The 23,303-nt window shown below is 39.7% G+C and overlaps 2 protein-coding genes across 4 annotated transcripts in view; one reads left to right on the plus strand and one right to left on the minus strand.

Moving 5' to 3' along the window:
- szt2 (SZT2 subunit of KICSTOR complex) overlaps positions 1–23,303 on the plus strand; it is a 225,559-nt gene that overhangs the window by 186,707 nt on the left and 15,549 nt on the right. For both annotated transcript variants that reach the window (XM_073477051.1, XM_073477052.1), the window contains 5 exons: positions 7,523–7,588; positions 11,309–11,522; positions 12,936–13,113; positions 13,208–13,330; positions 19,552–20,068. In XM_073477051.1, the coding sequence (XP_073333152.1) occupies positions 7,523–7,588; positions 11,309–11,522; positions 12,936–13,113; positions 13,208–13,330; positions 19,552–20,068 (1,098 nt within the window). The remainder of the gene's footprint in view (positions 1–7,522; positions 7,589–11,308; positions 11,523–12,935; positions 13,114–13,207; positions 13,331–19,551; positions 20,069–23,303) is intronic.
- The window catches only part of hyi (hydroxypyruvate isomerase), a 55,541-nt gene continuing 53,640 nt past the window's right edge, over positions 21,403–23,303 (minus strand). For both annotated transcript variants that reach the window (XM_073477054.1, XM_073477053.1), the window contains 2 exons: positions 23,073–23,188; positions 21,403–21,797 (listed from right to left, as the gene is read on the minus strand). The gene's annotated coding sequence lies outside the window, so the exon portion shown is untranslated. The remainder of the gene's footprint in view (positions 21,798–23,072; positions 23,189–23,303) is intronic.

The following is a 23,303-nucleotide window of genomic DNA, read 5'->3' on the forward strand; positions in this document are numbered from 1 at the left end:
TGAATTATTTTACCCACCCACACCCCATCCCATCTTAATCAGAATGATAGTTCGTATGACCTGTCCTGTCCAATCAGAGGACTGAGATCTGCGCACCACATTACGCACACAGAGATGCACCGCAGTGCTCCTCCTCCTCCAGTTAAATAGAGCATTTTGCATATACAGTCAGACAGAGTTGTTATCATCATCTTTATTGTTTATTAATATATCAATATCACTATTGCTGTGCTGATCAATGAAAAGAAGGTAAAATCCATGTGCACGGATTGTGAATCCGAGAGCATGTATTTACAAAAGATTTCCACATCCAGTTTTTTTTCTACCATGTGACCCAAGAGGGGCTTCGTAGATATGGACTAAGTCAATGAGGAAATAAAACAGCGTGTCCGGTTCGAAAGGGAGGAGAGAGAAACTCAGAGCCCTGATGTGTTCACTTTAGTCTGGACTGCTCACATGTGCCACCTAGTGGTTGTTGGTGTGCACAACAGCTAATGCAAAATCAGCTGGATAAAATAAAAGTCCCCCCTCCTTTTCTGCCATGTCGCGGCACCTTTAACATTGCAGTAATGGCATCATCTGAAAGAAGAGACATCTCTAGGCATTGTTCGCAGTATTTTTGGGCATAGGATGTAAATCTCGGAGCATACCAGACTTCAAGTCAGTTTTTAGTAGATGCACCTTGGGCCACAATCACAGCACTGAGTCTGTGTGGATAAGTCTCAGTCAGGCTAGCACATCTGGACACTGCAATTTTACTCCATTCTTCATTGCAAAACTGCTCAAGCTCGGTTGCACAGGGATCAGGTGTGAACAGCCCTTTTCAAGCCCAGCCACAAATAGTGTGCATAGGTCGCCAACTTTCTGCAGAGTCAATTGCTACAGACCTCCAAACTTCATGTGGCCTTCAGATTAGCTCAAGAACAGTGCGTAGAGAGCTTCATGGAATGGGTTTCCATGGCCGAGCAGCTGCATCCAAGCCATACATCACCAAGTGCAATGCAAAGCTTTGGATGCAGTGGTGTAAAGCATGCCACCACTGGACTCTAGAGCAGTGGAGACGCGTTCTCTGGAGTGACGAATTGTGCTTCACCATCTGGCAATCTGATTGACGAGTCTGGGTTTGGCGGTTGCCAGGAGAACAGTACTTGTCTGACTGCATTGTGCCAAGTGTAAAGTTTGGTGGAGGGGAGATTATGGTGTGGGGTTGTTTTTCAGGAGCTGGGCTTGGCCCCTTAGTTCCAGTGAAAGGAACTCTGAATGCTTCAGCAAACCAAGAGATTTTGGACTATTCCATGCTCCCAACTTTGTGGGAACAGTTTGGGGATGGCCCTGTAGGAGATACACTAATAATAAATGTAATTTATTAATCACTGGTGATTAATAAAGCACTCGTAAATGGGGCACCACCTCCGTTGTTTTGTCTATTTGAATAATCCGGTTGAATTAATCAAATTCGACTGGACAAGGTTAACTTGTAACAATTCTAATCAATTTCAGATAAATGTATTCAATCTCATAAATGAAGTAGTGACTTCTACACAGTTTCCATCGGTTCTCCACATTAAAAACAAAAATGCACAGACAACGACATACTACGGTTAAATATGTTTATTGACTAAATAATTCAGATTAAATAAATGAAACGGCAATTTAAATGAATAACAACAGGTAACAGGAAATGTGAAATAACTAAGTAATGGGTTATTAGTGAATATGGGCTGATGGTGAGATCAGAGTTAGGTTGAAGCATTTAAATATTACGAGAGTAATTTTTAATACTAACGAGACCCTAACCGAATTTCTTAAGCTAAAAGATATGAATCAGAGCCCTAGACACCAACTTATGTATCATGTGTGAATCCAACTGTTATGAGTGATGGAGAGCCTACTTTCTTAGCAGAGTTGTGGAGTCAGCGGCGGCGGGTTTCCTCCGATGATTTGCGACTCTAGCCGTCAGTCCCGGTCCGATGGCCGAGTGTCGTAAGCAAAACAAGTCCTCCTTGTCAGGTGAAGAGGTGAGAGACTTCATGGCGTCTCTTTCCTGAAAACAGTCAGCTTGCAGATGAGAGGAGTAATTAATGCAAGAACAGAACCTCAATGAAATGCAGAGGCGATGGACATGTGTTCCTACAGCCCCTTCCTGTTCCAACATGACTGTGCACCAGTGCACAAAGCAAGGTCCATAAAGACATGGATGAGAGAGTTTGGTGTGGATGAACTTGACTGGCCTGCACAGAGTCCTGACCTCAATCCGATAGAACACCTTTGGGATGAATTAGAGCAGAGACTGAGAGCCAGGCCTTCTCGTCCAACATCAGTGTGTGACCTCACCAATGCGCTTCTGGAAGAATGGTCAAAAATTCCCATGAACACACTCCTAAACCTTGTGGAAATGATATGGGAAAGCTAAGGTATGGAGTATTAACAGTAATACACTTTAACAAACATATACTGTGACACAATAAACCACAGGCTTACAACTGCCTTATTACTTATAAAGGGGATGGAAAACTAATAGCATTTTAACTGACATACAAGCAGGAAAACACAGCCAACAGGTTAAAATAACACCTGAACAGGCCTAACGTTAACTTTCCAAATGTCCCCACAGAGGGCAGGTACAGCGCAATGAGCTAGCCAAGAACCGGAAAAAGGCCTTGCTATGAAGTTATGTTGCTGTGGGCTTATATAATTTTTCGAAATAATAGTAGTAATGGCACTGGTAAAAATTTTTATTTTTTTTTTCCTCCTCCCGTTTGCGGCGCCCCCCGTGGATGACGGCACCCTTAGCATTCACCTATACATCCTATGCCAAGGGCTGGCTCTGGCCATAACTCAAGAATTCATACGATAATTACTAGGGATGTACCGATATATCGAATTTCGCAATATCTAAATACAAAAATGCTGGGGCTACAAATTGCATCAGAACATCAGATAGCAACAACAGCCAAGTTTAATTTTACCCATGAAATAACCAGCAGTGACATTTATCATTTTTGACAGTGAAATTGATGGTCAGTGCATCTTAAATGAGAAGCTGCTGGCTTAAATGTTTTACACACTGCTCTTTGCTAATTAGAGCAGAGAGATAACTGATTTGTTATTTGGAGATTACAAAAATTCTTTTATTTTGGAGTCCATCACTGATGCAACCAAATATTTTCACATTCATTCCCTCTAATTTTCACTCACATATGCATTGAAATCCTTGCAGTGTTGATGGAAGGACAACTTGCTCTGAATGCAAAAGACAGAGATGTATTTGATTCCCTGTTGCCAGAAATCAAATGAAATGAAATCAGATCAAATGACAATCAGTCTTTCAGTAGTGCTGATGGGCTCATCATCCCAGTGTCTGTTTTTGTGATGTGAGCTGCCATTATAATAAGTAAAGACTGGACTCTGATCCATGCAGATCCAGAATCTGAAATACATTATTGTATTTTACATTTTATTTCAACCATTCCTGTGCTGGGGCTGTAGCTGAGGGGTGGTGACTGTATGATTGTGACATCACAACCTTACAGAAGTCTTAATGGCTTGTTTAAAAGCATCTGAATACTGGCTGTATGCTTTTCTCTGTGGATTTAGTGATTTTATACTTTCACGGTAGTTATATGGCATGTAGACCTGCTTTATGATCAGAAAAGACATGAAGATCTCACTTTCTGCAATAACAAGCAGGGAAAGGACTCTCAGAAACAGATTAGCCATCTTATATGAGTTCTCTAGCGTGAGTGAATCTCACTCTGCCTTTGGCCCCATGTCCATAGCATCATATTCTGACAGACACGTTTTGGCAGCCCATACAGACAGGTAATAGTGACATTGGCAATGCATAAGCATAAGAGGTACATAATAAATATATTCGTAATAGCCTAAATTTGAGAATTTAAGATTCAAATATAAAATATAATTATATAAATATAGAAAATAATAAGGAATGAAATTTGATTGGGAGTACAGAGGAAGATTGGCAGCACTTTGATACAGTGCATCACTATATCCTTCATGTTCCCAGTCCAGCGCTCTGACATGTCATGTGTTAAAAGCCCAGTAGACAGCAATTTTTTTTTTACTTGAGTGTCTAGGAGTGCAATAATTGTTTTGTTAAAAATGTAAATGAATAAGAGTCATGTGGGAGAATCATGATCTCAGTTCTCAGAAAGACAAATCCTGATTCACATTTTAGCAAGAATCATGCAGCCCCTATATCAAGCTACAATAATATCAATACTGCATATCAAAATAGCTCTCCTCCTATTCTCTGTGAGAGGCATTATGAAAAAAAGTAGCCAGCCAGTGCCAGAAGAAACAGCAGTTCAACAGAATCTGAATTGATATTATCCAGGGAGAAAATGAAACTAAATACGATACAAAGACGCAAGTGTAGATGCAATGACAATTACTACTTTATTTAATGTAGAGAGATAAGAATATGAAATATGAAACAGTCTAGCTGGCTACTTTTAGTGAAATAAACTGTTGCATGAGACGTTATATAATTAATATTGAATTATTTTGTGTAACTGTGTAAATTTTCTGGAGTTTGCACCTCTGTGTAAAGCCAGCCATCATATAATAGCAACATTTCACAGCATGTAACACCATATTGAATTTATCAACCATATGCTTATTCTACATTTAAAGCCAGCAACATGTTTCAACACTGAAAAATAATTTCCCTCAGACATTGACTTTATGTATTTCAGTTACATATATTTCCATGTAATTCAGTTACTACGTAAAATATATAATTTAATGCAGTATGGTGTATTTCCATCATGTTGAGCTGATGTGAAGAAATTAAATAACTTATTATGTTAATGCATTTTTTCAAGTATTATACTTAAAAGTAATGCATTACATGTGGATTACTTTTATGTATAAAACTTGAAAAATTGCATTAATTTAAGCAAAGTAAGTGCTATATTGTAGGCAAGTGGGTGTGTTTCAGTTTCTTGTTTCAGTTTCTTTTCAAGAAACAATATGGCACTTAGAAATACCATGACCTGGATGACTGAGAACCTTCACCAACATCTTTAGCACAGTAAGTTTTTTAAAAGTCAGTGTTTTAGGGAAATAATTTTTTTGAGTGAAACAAGTTGGGACAGCACCAACAAAACTGGGAAAGTTGTGGAATGCTCCTAAAACAACTGTTTACACAGGTAAAAAGGTTAATTGGTAACAGGCGAAAGTATCATGATTGTGTACGAAAGGGGCATCCTCGAAAGGTTCAGTTGTTCACAAGCAAGGATGTGGCGAGGTTCACCAATGAGTGAAACATGATTGTGTAAAGTCCTCCTGCATGGGTTCAGGAAGACTTTAAAAAAAACGTGTCCAAACTTTTTTGGAATCGGGGTTGTAAATTCTTTCAGAAATTACTTTACTTAATTACTACTTAAAATACTTTAAGCAGAACATTCACAATAATCACTCACAATCAGCAAGGAGAGGTACATAATAACAGCTGATTAATGTAACTGCAGCTTGCCCCCTCTTTTTCTCTCTTTGTTCTTGACAGTCCCTTCACCTCCCTGCTGCTACAATAGGGGGAAATGGAATTAGGGCAGAAAAATCTACTAAAAAGCAGGGGGCTAAGACACCAAACTACATGACATGCTGTGTGTTCGTCTGATCGAGCTCCTCTACTCCATTTTAGTTCTATGGACAGCGTTGCAGACTCGCACCTATGCACACATATCCTACATTAATCATAGCTACTATTTTCCCGATTTCATAGTACAAACACTGCTGGGGTTTACAGTGATCATACTGTATGTCAAAATATTTAGAAAATAAAAAGCATTAAACCACATGCCAGCGTTTAGTGCACATAACTCACAGCTTTAATTACGCTTCAGGCATCACTGTGTGACATGAACTCTGCCTCTCTTTTTTAAATCAGATGCCTCACTAAAATGCCTCCAAGATAGGCAGACAAACAATTTTGATAGTGACAAACAGACATGCCGGTCCCAATCTCTGAGGTCCCTGATCCTGTTTGTCAGGAACGGTGGCTCACAATCCCCTGTATCAGCTCTGGCGCTGGCTGATTGTTTTACAAACCACAAGTAAAATACAAGCACAACCCATTAACAATAGACTGAGAAAATGAGTGCTGAGGGAGGGGAAATTATGAATAAAAAAGGACAGGTCAGCTTGCTGGTATAGCAGTATTTATATGTATTTGTTTAAATGTATTCTTGTCTTAACAATAAAAATATTACTTGTGTTGTATTGTGCGCCTTGATAAAGTGATTAAATTCAAATTAAAGAGATTAAATCAAATCTTTTTTGGCCTGGTCTTTAAAAATGATGAAAATAGAATAGGTCATTAATAATTATTAATAATTATTGATCGCCCGATATGAAACTGTCGTGATAGACTTTTCAGCCATATCACCCAGGCTTAAGTTTATTACTATTTTGATCTAATAACAGTGTGGACCAGTTGACACATCCGACCTGTTTAATGCATTTACTCTCCCAACTTTTAAAACATTTCTGTTCTATATCTAATCACTTTATATGTGTGAGGATCCAGATTGTTTTTTTAATGCTCACAAGCCAAAAGCAATCCTCTTATGAATGCATACAGTTTTTCAATCAGTATTCTCTGCAAGAAGTGTTCAACAGTGTCTCAATCTTATTTAATGATAAATGTTACTTACGAGTCCAAGGTTTGTTCCAGTAACCTCAGTGGCATTGTCTAAATGAACTATAAAAGTCACGGCCTTGACATTGAAATAGATTGGTAACATTTTATAATAACCATCCTTAATAAATGGTAAATGTATAGGTAATTAAACTTTAGTTAATAGTTATTTGACTGTTAAGAAACAGTAGTTGTTTTATATATAATTTATTAAGCAGTTGTAAAAGTTCAATACACAAAATCAGTTTCTCTATATTGGCCATCCAAATAATGTTTATTGATGAACTACATAGTAGTTATTAACCATTAGTTGCAACTTCACAATAAACAATTGCTTAATACATTTTTTAAAGCATTTTATTGTTTGTTAACAGTGAAATAACTAATTAACTAAACTTTAATTAACTCTAAATTTACCATTTATTAATGATTGTCATAATAAAGTGTTACCCCATAGCACAGAAGAAAGCAGTGGGCTCCTGCTCTGACAATATGCTAGTAAATAATAATTAAAAAGGTGATATTATGCATACATGATTGCCATGGCAGCGGAACTGAATGAATATAGCTAGTTAACTTCTCCCCTACTTAAAAAGTTGGTTCAGTCCCTTCCACACATAGTGAAATGTGAAAACAACAGATATGATTTTCCTATATTATTCTCAGGGCACCAGTCTTATCAAATCAAGGTCCACAGCTCTAATCTGTGTATGTAATGTATGTCATTGTACTCTTTTTTTAGCATGGAAATCCTTGTTCTTATTTATTCTGGTAGTATATCCTCAGTCTTCCTTCCCATCCATCTGTCTGTGTGTCTGTTTGTCTGCCTAGTCCCACCTCATGTCATCTCTCCATCAGGGCAGCCTCCTCTCCAAACCTCGTTGCAAGCCGTTCCCAGATGCCACCCCAGTATCTGACTGTGCGGTATGTCCCGGCCATTCTCAAGGGAGGGGTGTCCCACTACAATCAGGCTTCACCCCTCCCCAATGCTCTGCTTGCTGCCATCCGTCCTGGTCTCTTCCTTTACAAATCTACATGTCTGTGTTATTGTCTCTTCGGGAATGAACAGGTTTCAGTGTGTAATAAAATGTGCTTTCATACCTATGGGAACTACAGTTGCTGCAACACACAACTTGACTGTAAAGCAAGTACCAGGGTAAGCTGGATATAGTCTCTTAAAGCTTGTTTTTTTTCTCGGGCAGATGTCCTATATGATTTTTTTTTAGTTCAGGCCCGTATCAAGCTCCCCTGTGATTTCCTTTTCCTCCTTGACTTTCAATAGGCTGTCCGTCTCTGTGCTTGCTGGTTTGGGTGTCGTGGTTGTCTAAGCTTGTGATTTTCAGTGTCCGTGCAACCACTGTTGTGCCCTCTGCCCTTTCTCTGAAAATCTTGCTATTTTTCTGATGCATCTTTGGTAGCCTGAGGGTTGCCTAGAGTGAGGACTTTGTTCCAGGCCTTCTTGTATGACTATCAGTTTCAGTATCTCTTTGGGTTTAAAGGGTCAATCATTGAATAACACAGGGCTGAAAACTGCTGCTGCTCTGCTCGCTATAGACGATCATGTGGACAGATTGTAAAATCGGGTTGATTTCCTGGCACTGAATTGTTCCAAATACTATTTAAATGATTACTCAGTGTCAATAACTACACACATGAGCGACCAAAAGTGTGGGGTTACCCAGAGTTCAATTCTAGGGCTTCTTCTGTTTGAACTCTACAAGTCTACCCACTGGCTCAAATTGGGCAAAACTATGGAGTTCAAGTCAGTGATTGGATGTGCTAAAAAGAGGGGGGACTTTGAGGTCTGCGGCCATGAGGGGGGAGCTCCATTGTCAAACTCAATTAATTATGCACATATAGTGGGTAGTTGATTCCAATATTTTGAGATCTAATGGAAAAGTTCATGCAAAACTGAAAAATTAGTGATTTTCTATACGTTCCCATACTGATGGTTTTCGTCATCCACAAGACATTTCTGGAGCTTTACCGCAAAACAGTATGGCAGCGTTCTCCTAAACACCTGAAGAAGCTTGGAATTTTTAAAATGTAAAAAACAACCAAAAGAGAAAAAAAACACAAAATGGCTCCATACAGCTTGTTCAGTAAATCCAAGTCTCTGAACGCCCTGAGATCCCAAGTTGATTTAAAAAGAAGTTATTTACACGATTGACATGCGATCGAGCAAGCTCTTGCACCCATCAAAAAAAGAAATTAAATAACATCTTTTCAAATCAATTTGGGATCTCGGGGCTTCTGGAGGCTTGGATTATGCTGGGCAAACTGTTGTTTTTTTACATTTCAAAACAAGTCCATATCTACTTCAGTTGTTTATTAGAATGCTGCAACGCTGTTTTGCTGTGAAGCTCCAGAATGTTTTGTTGACAAGGAAACTCCACTCAACTTTCCATCAGCATGGGAGTGACTAGATAATGACTGAATTTTCAGTTTTGCATGCGCTTATCCTTTAATATTATATTCATAAAAAGTCATTTTTATGTATATCATTTCCCAATTTATGTAAATCAAATTTCACTTTCTGATCACATGTGAAACACCATTTTTCACTTGTAAAATATACATATTGGCACATTTACATTTCACCTGTAAACACTGGCAAAGATGGAAACAATTACACAGTTCATTTTATGTACAGTGGAGTCCAAAAGTCTGAGACTTCATTTAAAATGTCTCATATTGTCACGTTAACTTGGAACTAATCAGAAAGTTTGATGATTCAGAAAGTAAATGCATGTGTCAGAGGTCAAATTGTTATTCTAAGCATAGAGCAGCTTTCTCAGCATACACAAAGTTTCTCAGAAGATGGAAAAATGTATCTTGACCAGCGGTCTCAGAGTTTTGGACCCACTGTACGATAAAGGCACATACAGGTGGAACAACATTTTGCATGTAGGGAATCTAGTCACAGGGCCAAAATGTTTGGTTTATTGACAAAATTCTCATTTTTAGTATTTATTTATTTATTTTTATAGTTGTTGTCCCTGGTCTTTACACTGTTCACCATTCATTGATAAGGATGAAAACAGGCATCTAATGTCTTACCTTCTATTTGAAATTAGGCACTAAGAAAAACAAAGAAAAAAATAATCATATGACAAAGCAACAGATAATTTTTTTTTCAGGAAGTAGCAGAGGTAAAAGTTATCATAGATGTCTAATTAAAATCACATGCTGTAATTTGACATTTCACATGTGAAATGTAATATTTCACATTGTAATTTTTTGTAACATTTCACAACTTGATGATGAAAATCATCGCTATGATGCTCACTACCAATTTTTATCCAAGGAAGACGTAAAAAAAAAACCCATTACTTTCAGTTGTCTAGACTACTGTAGTGTTGTGTTCACAGATAGATCGTTGCAGCTCACTTTGAACCCTGCTGCCAGGGCTGCCATAAAAAATTACAGTGTTTGTAAATGTAAAAAGTACATGTTTAAATATTTCTGTTTTTCCAGGACAGAAAGTGGTGCAACCTTGAAGTGAAATGTCAGTGGATGTCATCATTTTTAGGCTTTCCTGTCATGAATGTTGTTTCTTTTCAATCAACCTGCTTTGTGTACTCTTCTTTTCATATGACCCCCAATGATTACAGACTCTCCCATTAATGTAGCCACTGTCATTAACCTCACTTCCACTGAATTATGCTGACAGGCGACGAGCTGTAGCCCTGTGACTCCCCATAACAAGTAGTTCTTGTCAAAGATACACAGTGTGTTTAATTAACTAGAACATGAATCCTTTGGGATTACAGGTTAGAAAATAATAAATGTTAACTTGATAGTCAAGAGGACACACACAGGAAATGTACTACCCAGCTACAGAAATGTCTGCAGTCCTAAGTGGTTTCCTGGTTCCATAGAAAGAGAAGACTCTCCATTCTTTATCTGAAATGATGGTAGTAATGACAGTAAAGGTCTCCTGACACTTTGCTTGTTTCTGAGCAAATGTTGAAGCAGGGATAGGTGGTGAAAGGCTCCAGACAGAGATATACAGAAGGCACAGGCTTTTTCTGTAGCTAAAGAGAGCTATGCGGTAATTCTTACCTCTTTAATTTGATTAAGCCTAATTGTAGATGTTCCAGGCAAATGGCTCAGATGAAAGTAAACCCGGGAGTAACATTTAGTTCTTCCTGCAAACTCTTATTGTGCTATAATTAACTGCACACCATAGCCTCTCACTGCAGCCATTTGCATTCGCAATTAATGCTTTTGTCAGCCCCCTTTTGAGGTTAGATTTAATTGAAAAAAGATGCTATTTTGAATCTGATATTAAATTAGCATACAAACTGCTCTCACCAAGAAGCAATGGGAGTCACAGAGCAGCAAGGTGCAAAGCACAAAGTAGTCAAACCTGGGAGCAGCTGGAAAGGGGGGGTATGCCCCTTCAAATGCAAAGCAGGTTCGCTAGTGGATGATTATACAGATAACCATTTAGAGAAAGAAAGCCTCATCTTGCAGAATCTCATAATTTTCCAGAGTGAGCTGTGTCATAAAAATGGGCAGACTTGAGTTTGGAGTACCTTCTGCAATTGAGAAAATGCTTGTTTACTGTCACTTCCTTTGCTCTGTGACTGTCCACTAGTCATTCTCTGCTGGTAATGACTGTCCACCCCTCTGTTTTAGCTCTCTATGCTCTTCACTGAGGAGTGTGATAAGGTACGGGACCTGATGCATGTTCACTCCTTCAGCTACGACTTCCACCTGCGAGTGGTTCACCAGTACTTGGTCGGCTGCCACATGACTCTACGCCAGGGCTACCAGCTCACCGACTTCCTCGACGACTTCATCTCCCATCACCCAGACATTCCCAAATTTGGCCGAAACCACGTCTTCCAAGGTACACTGGTGTAAAGTGATATTTCAGGTTTCCTTGCAACTCCAGTTGCTTTTGATATGCAGAATCACCGTGGAATCACTAAAGGTTTGTGCTGGAAAGAGCAAAGTATCATTCAAATGTATCCCTCAGAATGCCATGTGATTAACTCACAGTGTAGAAAGTTAGCTCTTGCTGTTATAATTACAGTTACACAAAGAACTATGTTTAAGTAACACTTTATTTAAAGAGGTGTGCCTAAGACTAGCTTTAGTCTTTCTCATCTTTACAAATGTTTATGACTTGTCATGAAGTGTAACTCAGTCAATTACATAACTTTAACTGCACAGTTGACATTGTTTGAGGTGTCTTTGTTATGACAGCTTGGCATTACAACATAACCTGTCATAAACATGTCATAGCAAGTCTAATTATCAAACTTGAAGATACTATTTAGCTTTTTGTGGTAACATTACATTAAACTGTCATGTGTGGTTGATTTTGACATTGGCTCTCATGCAACCTTTTTAACTGTGAGTATTTTTCAACTACAGTGGTACAATTTGTCATTAAAAGTATTATTACACTGTCAAATGTAACAAAAACAGGAATAATTTTCTTAACCTTAACCAAAGTGATACAATTTGAACTTTTCATTAAGACATTATTAAACATTTTAAGTCAATTTTGATGACAGCGAATAAGTACTGAGGTGATTTAAGGAGTTTTTTTTAGGGGTAGCTACATGCTCTGTCCCCACCCTCTGCAGAACAGTATTTCACAACGCTGTACAGTATTACATTACAGATGTGTGTGTGGTCAGCGGTTCAATGGACATTTCACACGATAGAGAAAAGTTAGTGTGCACCCTGTCTGAAGTGGGTGCACAAGCTCAACCACTTCACTTGAAAATATACATATTGGCTCATTGAAGTTAATTTTTTCTGGACTATGAAACTTCACCCGACTTTCTGTCAGCATGGGGGTGAGTAGATAGTGACTGAATTTTCATTTTTGGGTGAAGTGTTCCTTTCAGACCATAGGTGGTAATTCCACATTCAACATGGAGTACACCACCCGGAAATACTGTAACTTTTGATTGGTGTTGTTGGACTAGTTTCACCTCTCTATTTTCAATATATCTTTATCTAATTTTTTTTATTGTATTTACCTTGAGTCGTGAATGTGAGTCTAGCTATTAATCTTATTTCAAATTGTTTCACTGCCACAGAAAAGAGATGCTCTTTGTGTTATGTATTTGTGTATTTCCCCAGTGTTAGCCTTACCAGGAGGTCCTTTTGACTCACTGACGAGATAAAAGATAGATATTTGCATCATGTTTTCACATGAAGAATTTTAAAGCTCTGTGGATGGGGCAGGAAGAACTGGGATGTTGTGATTAGCCTTATGAGACCCTCTGATCCTTCTGTTCATCAGGGAGTTTCTCCATCTCCACGAGGATGATAACAGCTCATCAGCTGTATAACTACATCACTGACCACGCCAGCACCTACAGCATGAAGCCACTCCGCATGTCCAAGTCTACAGTCACCACTGACAACAAGAAAGGGATGCCTGAACTGCATGAGTACGCTCTAGTGGCGCTGTGGAACAGGTAAAAATACATCAGAATCACAGAATGAATATAAAAGAATGAAAGTAAGCTGCTTTATTCAACCTAATCTTTCTTCTGTTCTTTCCTGCTTAAGTTCGGGCTCTTACAAGGATCTGGAGGGCCTGCACCACCATGATGACTTTGACGTGTCCCTAGTGGTGTGTCATAATGCTGCTCCTTTTGAGGAACAGTCAGACGGGGAGAGGCATTTGCTGAGGTAAAGAGATAAGAAAGAATAGATTAAAGAGATAAAATACTAATTAATAACAACACTAATTGAAAAAAACTAACTGATGAGACCAGAGCACTGCACCTTAACACAGTGACTCTCACCACATGCAGTGGGGGGAGTCAGAGAAGAGGCTATTCAAACAGTTTTAGATTATAATTCATCACACTTACATGGTGTATAGTGTCCGGTGTAATACATTTAAGATGGGTTTAAAAAAAAAGTGTATAAGTTTTTAAACCATCATACAATTGATCCTTTTGGTAATAGACAGAAAATGAAGAGACTTGTGCAAAATGTCAAATACTTGCGGGTTCCAGCTTCTCAAATGTGAGGATTTCTGTCTTTTCTCTGTGTTATGCCCAGTTTGTGGGAGAGCATAACAAAGAAGGGGGAGGTCCACACAGTGACAGTTAAAAGTAATGTAACTTTAATAAAGACAACTCAAATCAAACTTACTCTGTGAAAATCAGTAATCTGTGGTGAGGTGTAAGGTGTATGGATGCAGGTGTGATCACAAAAAAACCACAAGAACCAAACAAACATAACCAAAAGTCAAATGACCCTGCTGAGTGCCCAGGAGGCATCTGCCATCCAAGAGGGAGAGAGAGCCATCTTGGTTTCCAGGACTCTTATATAGAGTCTGAGCAGGTGTCTGAAACGAGAGGGGAGGAACCAGCCAGACCTAAAATGGAGGAACACAAAGAGAACAGGGACAAAATGGCCGACGGCCATCACATCTGTCATCATTTTAAATTTAATATTTTTGGGTTGGTCTGACCAACCCATAGATGTTGATAAGGATTTCTACAACTCTAATTTATGCTGTGAAGGAGTGGAATACATACTACTTTGTCACAAAAAACATTAAGTTTGGTTCAATAATGAATGTATTATAGGTCTTCTGAAAATGAGACCAAACCATCTGGCTCAAAAATATACATACATTAATTCTAATATTTGGTTTAATGTCCCTCGGCCATTTTCACCTCAATTTAGGTGCTTTTGATAGCCATCCACAAGCTTCTGGTCGTCCTCTGTCTGAATTTTTAACCACTCCTCTTGACAGAATCTGTAAAGTTCAACTAAATTTGTTAGCTTGGTTTTAGGCAGGTATGAAAAAAATGCTGTAAACTAAGAATGCTTTCAAAAATGGAAGTGTTAATAGTTTATTTTCATCAATTAACAAAATGCAGTTAATGAACAGAAGAGAAATCTAAATCAAATCAATATTTCACCCTTAGTCTTCAAACAGCAAACCAATCTTCTAGGTACACTTGCACACAGTTTTTGAAGGAAGTCGGCTGGTAGGTTGGAGAACTAACCACAGATCTTCTGTGGATAAAGGCTTCCTCAAATCTTTCTGTCTCTTCATGTAATCCCAGACAGACTCAATGATGTTGAGATCAGGGCTCTGTGGTGGCCATACCATCACTTCCAGGACTTCTTGTTCTTCTTTACGCTGAAGATAGTTCTTAATGACATTGGCTGTATGTTTGGGGTTGTGTCCTGCTGCAGAATAAATTTGGGGCCAATCATACGCCTCCCTGATGGTATTGCATGATGGATAAGTATCTGCTTGTATTTCTCAGCATTGAGGACACCATTAATCCTGACCAAATCTCCAGCTCCATTTGCAGAAATGCAGCCCCAAACTTGCAAGGAACCTCCACCATGCTTCACTGTTGCCTGCAAAACTCATTATTGTACCACTCTCCAGCCCTTCGGCGAACAAACTACCTTCTGCTTCAGCCAAATATTCTAAATTTTGACTCATCAGTCCAGAGCACCTGCTGCCATTTTCCTGCACCCCAGTTCCTATGTTTTCGTGCATAGTTGAGTCACTTGGCCTTGTTTCCATGTCAGAGGTATGGCTTTTTGGCTGCAACTCTTCCATGAAGACCACTTCTAGCCAGACTTCTCCGGACAGTAGATGGGTCTACCTGGGTCCCACTGGTTTCTGCCAGTTCTGAGCTGATGGTACTGCTGGATATCTTCCGATTTCGAAGGAAAATGAGCTTGATGTGTTTTTCATCTGCTGCACTAAGTTTCCTTGGCTGACCTCTGTGTCTACGATCCTCAATGTTGCCCGTTTCTTTGTGCTTCTTCAAAAGAGCTTGAACAGCACATCTTGAAACCCCAGTCTGCTTTGAAATCTTTGTCTGGGAGAGACCTTGCTGATGCAGTATAACTACCTTGTGTCTTGTTGCTGTGCTCAGTCTTGCCGTGGTGTATGACCTGTCTCATGAAACTGTCTTCCACAACCTCACCTTGGTAGCAGAGTTTGGCTGTTCCTCACCCAGTTTTAAGCCTCCTACACAGCTGTTAATGACTGTGTTTCAACCTACATGTGAAATTGATGATCATTAGCACCTGTTTGGTATAATTGGTTGATCGTACACCTGACTATAATCCTACAAATCCCTGACTTTGTGCAAGTGTACCTATAAGAATTGATGCTGGTTTGAAGGCAAAGGGTAGTAACACCAATTAAAACTGCAAGCAGTGATGAACGGGCCCTCGATCCACGTATGTCGGGCTGTGGCGCCATCGGAGGGCGTGCGGCCAGATGTGTGCTCGCCCGTTGCCAGTGGAAAGGTTCTACCTAAATGGGATACGGAGACACAAAATACGACAGTGCCATCTAGGGGACTAATTGTGTCCAACACACACCATACTTGGAAATGGCTCTTACAATGGCCAAGCATTGAAATTGACCGGACTGTCACGCCCACCAGGAATAACGTAGGCAAAAGCTTTTGACAACTTTTCATCATCAAGGTATGAGGATGATACTTAGTGACTGTGAAGTATGTGGTGTGAAATCTGTAGGAGGAGTTAGTTAAAGTACGAGGCATAAAAATGGGTTTAAATGGGAGAAAATGGCGACGTTCTGAACTTTGAACCAAAATGGCCGGCTTCCTGTTGGACTGAGTATGGGTCCAAGAGGGTTTTTTGTGCATCTGGTCGTGATACATATGCGTACCGAATTTCGTTCATGTATGTCAATGTAGGAGGTGGGGCTTAAAGTTTGACAAAATGGCCGCTGTGAATCAAAATTGCCGACTTCCTGTTGGACTGACAGTATGAGTCCAAGAGGGTTTCTTGTGCATCTGGTCATGATCCATATGCGCACCGAATTGCGTTAATGTAGCTGCATGTGGGAGGCGGGTCTTCAAGTTTGAAATATTCCAGTGGGCGCTATAGAGTCCCCTGGCCACGCCCACACTCAATGACGTTGAATTATCAAATTTTTCGCCACATTTGACGTATGTTCTGAGTTTGGTGAGTTTTGGGGTATGTTCAGGCCTCCAAAAAGCCGCTTACTTTGCAGAACGATGAAAAATAATAAATAATCCTTACAGATACAATAGGGCCCGGGCACTGACAGTGCGAATATTGATTTGATTTAGATTTTTCTTTTGTTTGCTCACTTTGCATTTTGTAAATTGATAAAAACAAACATTATTATTATTTATATTTTTGAAAGCATTCTTAGTTTACAGCATTTTTTCACACCTGCCTATAACTTTTGCACAGTATTGTGTATGTATACATATATATATATATATATGTATATATATATATATATATATATATATATATATATATATATATATATATACATATATACATATACATATATACATATATATCTAGACGACTGACATACATCCCTGTGCCAGGTTTAAAAGCTTCCTCGTCTCTGCACCACTTGTCCGTAGCTTAGCTTTGTTAAACCTCATATGCATAAAACAACGTTGGTTGACTAGCCAAGGAAGCTAAGCTAAGGAAACTGTATAACGGCACGACTAAGAGAGAAAAAGCTGTTCGTGGGAAAAGAAACACTGCTGCCACAAATTTAACCGAGTGTCTTGGGTTCGCCTAGGTGCACTGGTGTAATAAGAAAATAATAAAAGGGACATGGAGACGTAATGTTAGTGCGCTGAGCAATAACATACTTCTTTTCATTTCCTCTCCACACATATCACAAACAACAACAACTCTTGCCCTACGGCAACTCTGAGGGGACATGCCACGTAATTGTGTTCTCTGGTGGGGAGCCTTTTGAATCATGATGTTACGATGGTCATGGATTAGTTGTTGATGGCTGTCAGCCATCAGCGATGGACGATGGCATCTTTCATCAGCCCAACCCTAATTTGAAACTAATAGCAGATCTACAAAGCTCAGTACTGAGTTGGTCCGGTATTAGACAGTCTTAGGTGTTCAAGAGGACCAAAGTAGAAAAGATGTGATATAAGATGGCAACTTAATAAGGGCCTTGTAAATAAACAAAAACAAATGCAGGGCTTGAAGACCTCCGGCACGGTGCCGGAAATCCGGCGTAGAAATATTTTGGTGAAGTTTTTTTTTTTTTTAATCATGTTGCCACAGCAACATGATAAAAAAAACAAACTGCAACCAGTCGTTTAAAGTGATAGTTCCAACTACCAATGGTACTCAAGGTAACCAAGGAGTTCTAGCCAATTAGAGGCAGAGTAGGGCGGGCCTTAAGTTTTCAGGCACCTCGGACAACGTTAGCGAGCAGTGAGGAGCTGGTTTACTGTATACTGCTAGCATGGATGCCAGGTATATTAAACCAGGCAAGAAACCTTAAGATGGGAAGCGGGAGTGAAAAACAAGTGGCGCTGGGGTTGGATAGAGGAGGCCGGAGCAGATGGAAAGCCTCACCGTAGCTGGTGTCAAAAACTGAAGGAGCCAGGAGCTTGTTTTTGTGTACCGTGCTCCAGAAAACTATTGCATGGCAGCAGCGGGAAAAAAAGTATTAGCTCTACATGCTTCAGACCCGGGTCACATAGCGTCACATAGCATCACATAGCGTCCGTGCGTGCTCTCTCCCACATATCGACCTTACCGGGAGTGACGGCTACAGGCACCACAGCTACATTTATGACCGACCGTGTGTGTGAACAGAAAATTCGTATGACTGCGTTTATAGCTGAACACGATCTCTCGTTCACAATGGCCCGGCCACTTGTGGAGCTGTGCAAGAAGTTAGCGGAAGACAAAAATGCGTTGGCTAAATTATCGGTTTCCAACAACAACACGCTAGTTGCTTAAACACACACGGCCTTGCCCCCGAGTTCAAGAGACAGCTGGCTGAAGAGCTAAAAAAGGCCACCTTTTCTATGAATGTAAATTTGACAAAATGTTGGAGTCATGGTAGATGATGTTTGGGAAATATCAGATTTCTATCTCAAAAACAGAATTTTTGACAGCATTTTGAATTTTGATCTCATGTTAAAGGGATAGTTCAACAAAATGTTGAATTAAAAAACTTAAAAATTGTCATTCCAACTTGTTGATGTGATACATGATTGATACTCTCAAAGTGCACCAGATTAATTCATTTGGATTGCAAATGTTCAAAATTTTCTTCCCCCGGACCCACCTAGTGGAGCCCAGGAACCCCCCCGCATAAAAAATTTTCAGGCACAGGATTTTTTCCTGCTTCAAGCCCTGCAAATGTCTATCATGTCAATGAGACAGCAAGGACCACCCAACTTTTTTTCATACAGGATGCAAATGGGTGCAATAACCTTCACCTATAATAAACCTAAGAACAGAGATAGACAGCATCCAAGGGCCTATGAGTACAAGAAGATAAATGCATATAAATGAATAACATCAACATAACCAAAAAGATAAGAGAAAAAGCTTCAAATTTACTTTTCTGACATAGTAAGGTTAGTTCTATGGCGATATAAGAAACTGATAATTTTTACATAATGTGTTGACCAGATTGTCTATATATCTCAATGTGAGATTATCATCTATCCAGATACCAAGATATTTATTCTATCTAACTCTCTCAGTGTTGAGTCCTTGCACAGTAGCACATTCTGCCTCTCACAAATAAGTCTTTTAAAACTACTGACTCAAAACAATCTTGGGACATGAAAAGTTTCCTACCAATATTGTGTAATTACTATTTGAGGCTACAGTGGCCACTGTTCGGCAAAAATTACATAGAGTATGATGGTTAAAATCGGACCCAAGGAAGACTAGCTAATATCATGGCATCAGCTTCTGAGGATCCCTATAAACAAAGAGCCAGTCATGCATAATAAATCTTTATGAATTAGTCATAACTGGCTGGTTGTTACTCATACAGACAAACATGTACAGTGATATTTCTGTGATAAGCCAAAATCACCTGATGTATGATCTACCTTTATTTGTAGGTTGCGGTTTTACGTGATCATGACCAGTCAAAGAGAGCTCTTCCCCCGCCTCACTGCTGACATGCGCCGTTTCAAGAAACTTCCTCAGATCCACCGTGATCCTGGCGAAGTGGGAGGCCGGCTCCCCCCAGATCGAGCAGAGACCTGTGGGTCACGTGGTGGTGAGCAGGACCTCTGGGAGGAAACTTCATCTGAAGCTGCAGCAGCCTTGGCCCCTAGTGATGGCAATGAGTTTTACCCTCTGGCAGGGGGTGGACCAGAGGTTCAGGGGCTACTTTACAGCTCCCCTCTGTTCCCTTTGCTCAACAACGAGGTTGCATCAGCCCGCAGACAGATCCAGGCCAGTGTGGAGCAGGCGATGGGCCACTGCCGCAGAGATAACCTGTGGAGGAGGCTGTTTCATGGAGAGCACCTTGCCCTGGACAAATTGAAGCTGACCAAGCTGTCATTCAGCGAGCTGGAGGAGCTGCTGGAGGCTGTGCAGAGCCGCTCGGTGGGGGAGATTGACCCACAGCTGGTAAGATTACCTCTAACCTAAACTAAAATGTGCTTATTTGTCCTGCTGCTAGTGAGCACTGCCAAATGCTTTGGGATTGTAGGACGCACTGTACATGTTCTTAATACCCCTTCTTGGCTGCTGTTTGGAACTATTCTTTTTTTTTTTAGACTGTTCTCCTTTGTGCCGCAATATTTGCTGAAGTGACAGTACTGCCCATGGAAACATTTAAAATGACTGAGAGCAGCCTCTCTAATCATAACAAGGAATCATAAAAGGCTAAATTCCAGAGCAAGATTCTGGTCAACTTTTACAGAGGAGCAATAGAAAAGCATCCTGACTCGAAGCATCACAAACTGGGTTGGTTCATGCACGGCCCAGGACAGGTAGCTCTATAGCGGGTGATTAAAACCACCCAAAACATCACTGGTACCATCTACAGAGCATCAGTGACATCAGTGAAGTGAGATGTCGGCACAAAGCCCAAAGGATACCAAAAGATGATACCCACTCAGCCACAGTCTGTTCACCCTGCTGCCATCTGACAAAAGATACAGAAGTATCCACTGACAGCTTCTTTCCCCAGGCTATGAGACTCCTGAACTCATCCTCAACTCTCCATTGCCAAAGAAATGTTTATACACTTGTACATTGTAAAATCAGAGTGTACACATGTTGTGAACCCACCAGTGTTGGGCGCATCTTACTGTGTGAATAATGCTTTAAATAGCAGGAAACACACAGCGCCTTTGGCACAGTCACTTTCTGCTGCCTCAACATAGCAGTGCACCAGCAATGCACCTGACCACACCTCACCTTAAGAACTTGCCCAGAGGCAATTTTTATATGGCAAAAACTTGTATTTATATGGTAAAATATGGTTTTAAACTCTGACCTAGTAGCAGTAGTACTAATATCCTTCTACCATAATAGCAGAAAAGGGCCTACTGTATTTATTACGGTAAAATTCTGCAGGTTTCCTACCGTAAAATTAACAGGCTTTTCTTTCTTTATTTATACTATTATACCATATAGTTTGTGCCATTAAATATGACAGTGTTTTAATATGCATTTATCAGTCTGTATTATAAAACATTACTTTATTCTTCGTAAGTCACCTTAAAATGTCAAATAAATAGGTTTCGCCATTAAATATGACTTTTAATGTAAAATGTATCATGCAATGTAATGTTTTCACTGTTAATTAGGCTAGTTACTTGCACTGAATGTCTAAAACCTGTAATCTAAAATCTTAATACACTTCACATAATTAGCACAAAACACATCTCTTAGCCTGTTTTGGTAAAAACCATCTTACACTACTAAGAATGTCAATGTAAAATACATACAAGGCAAAAGTTGTATGTAATATTTTAATGACTGAAAGATCATGAACATTAAGCACATTTTTTTTAAAATATAAATAAATGAGTGCTCAGTATGATACTTACAGATGATTATGATGGTTAAGATTACTGAAGTTGAACTGGCGGTTTGGGGTCATACAATATGCTTGAATAGAATTACCAGGTATACTCTGGCTTACTACTACAGTCCATAGGCAGATACAAGTCCAAGGTTTTGAAATGTCCGTTGGCATAAAAGTGTCTTTAATAAGTCAAGATGTTTCCAAGGTGCTACCTCCTCCTGTCCCATCCTGTAGCTGTTGATGCAGGGGTGCAGCAAATGTTACTGTATGTGCACATCAAGGGTTTCACCAGGTTGGATGGACTGAGTTGCATCAATGGATCTAACACCAGCATCAGGGAGAGAGCAGAGATAACAATTTATTATATGATCAAAAGTTGTTTCATTGACAATAAAGTTGTGGTGAGAAATATTTTTTAAAAATGTATATCACAATATTTTTTAATTTTTTTAATTTAACGGAGCCCCTAAAAGGGCATGGGGTAAAAAAACTTAAACATTTCTCATGCTAACGAGATACTTTCTGGGTTCTCGTGGGAACGAGAAATGTTTAAGTTTCTTTTTTTCACATGCCCAAATTATGCGCAGCAATCAGTGGTATTCCTCAGCCTGGGATATCATTTGAAAATGGAAGTTTGATAAGTGAACACTATTTATTCATTGAAGTGTAGTTGAGGTGAACTTGGCCTGCATCGTGATTAGGACTCACAATGAGGATATGGAGTGTAACGATTCTGTGAGAGCTGTCACTGACTTTATTTACAGGCTTTCATAAATCATACAATCCATATTCACAGGTGGTGAGGATGATCCAGATGAGCTGACTGGAGAAGGCAGAGTGTGTGTGTGGAGACTGCACTGTCTCCAGTGCGCTCTGTGCGCTGTCTCCAGTAAGCGGTGTGCACCTGACAGCACAGTCGTGTCCACTGTAGCGAATTCATACACGAACTACATGAAAAATAAATCTAAATTTAAATCTAAATCTAATCTTGGATTTCTACCATCGATTATGATTACTAGATCAATTAGTTGCCAAAGAGTCCGTCCCTCTCTGCTGCGCTCCAGGACAGGGAATGTGAAGACATTTTGGGCATGTGAAGAAAAAAAACTGGGAAAAAACTTAAACGTTTCTCGTGAGCAAGTTTTTTTTCTTCACATGCCCAAAATTATGACAGCACATGTCAGCACATGTCATAATGCTGTTGTTTTAGCAGTCCCGCCTGTCCCACCTGTCTCTGTGCACAAGATACTTTCTCGTACGCACGAGAAAGTATCTCATGCATACAAGAAAGTATAATTTGCTGTAACAGCAACAGCATAACAGCAATGTAAACATGCAAAATGTAATTTTTCTAATGGTCATCTTAACAGTACAACACTACAGGTCATGGACCCTCTAAAGAGGGTGGTTCGTCCACGGGCCTGCATGGGGCATTTCTTCCTTCTGAAACAATCAGAATTGTATTCAGCCTGGAGTGAGACACTCAGTGTACAGTTCATGGTCAGATTAATACTATCTACACCATCAGAATAACTATTTCTCATCTAGTGATATGCATGGTCATGAGTAATAGGTGGATATTTTGCTGTACTTTACCTTCTGGTAGAGATCATGCCATTTGCACTGCCTCGGGGCTGGTCTGTTGCATCCTCCAGCAGGCCAAACCCCAGAGCTGGCGAATGTCCTCAGTCTCACCATCCACTCCCCCTCATCTGAAGACAACATGGAAATAATAACAGTGGTTACAACTATGAATCACAGCATAAACATAGTGTGCTGAACAAGTACTGTGAAATTCCAATCTCTGTGCAATTACCATATTTACAG

Source organism: Pagrus major, chromosome 11 (assembly GCF_040436345.1).
Source record: "Pagrus major chromosome 11, Pma_NU_1.0".
NCBI lineage: Eukaryota > Metazoa > Chordata > Actinopteri > Spariformes > Sparidae > Pagrus > Pagrus major.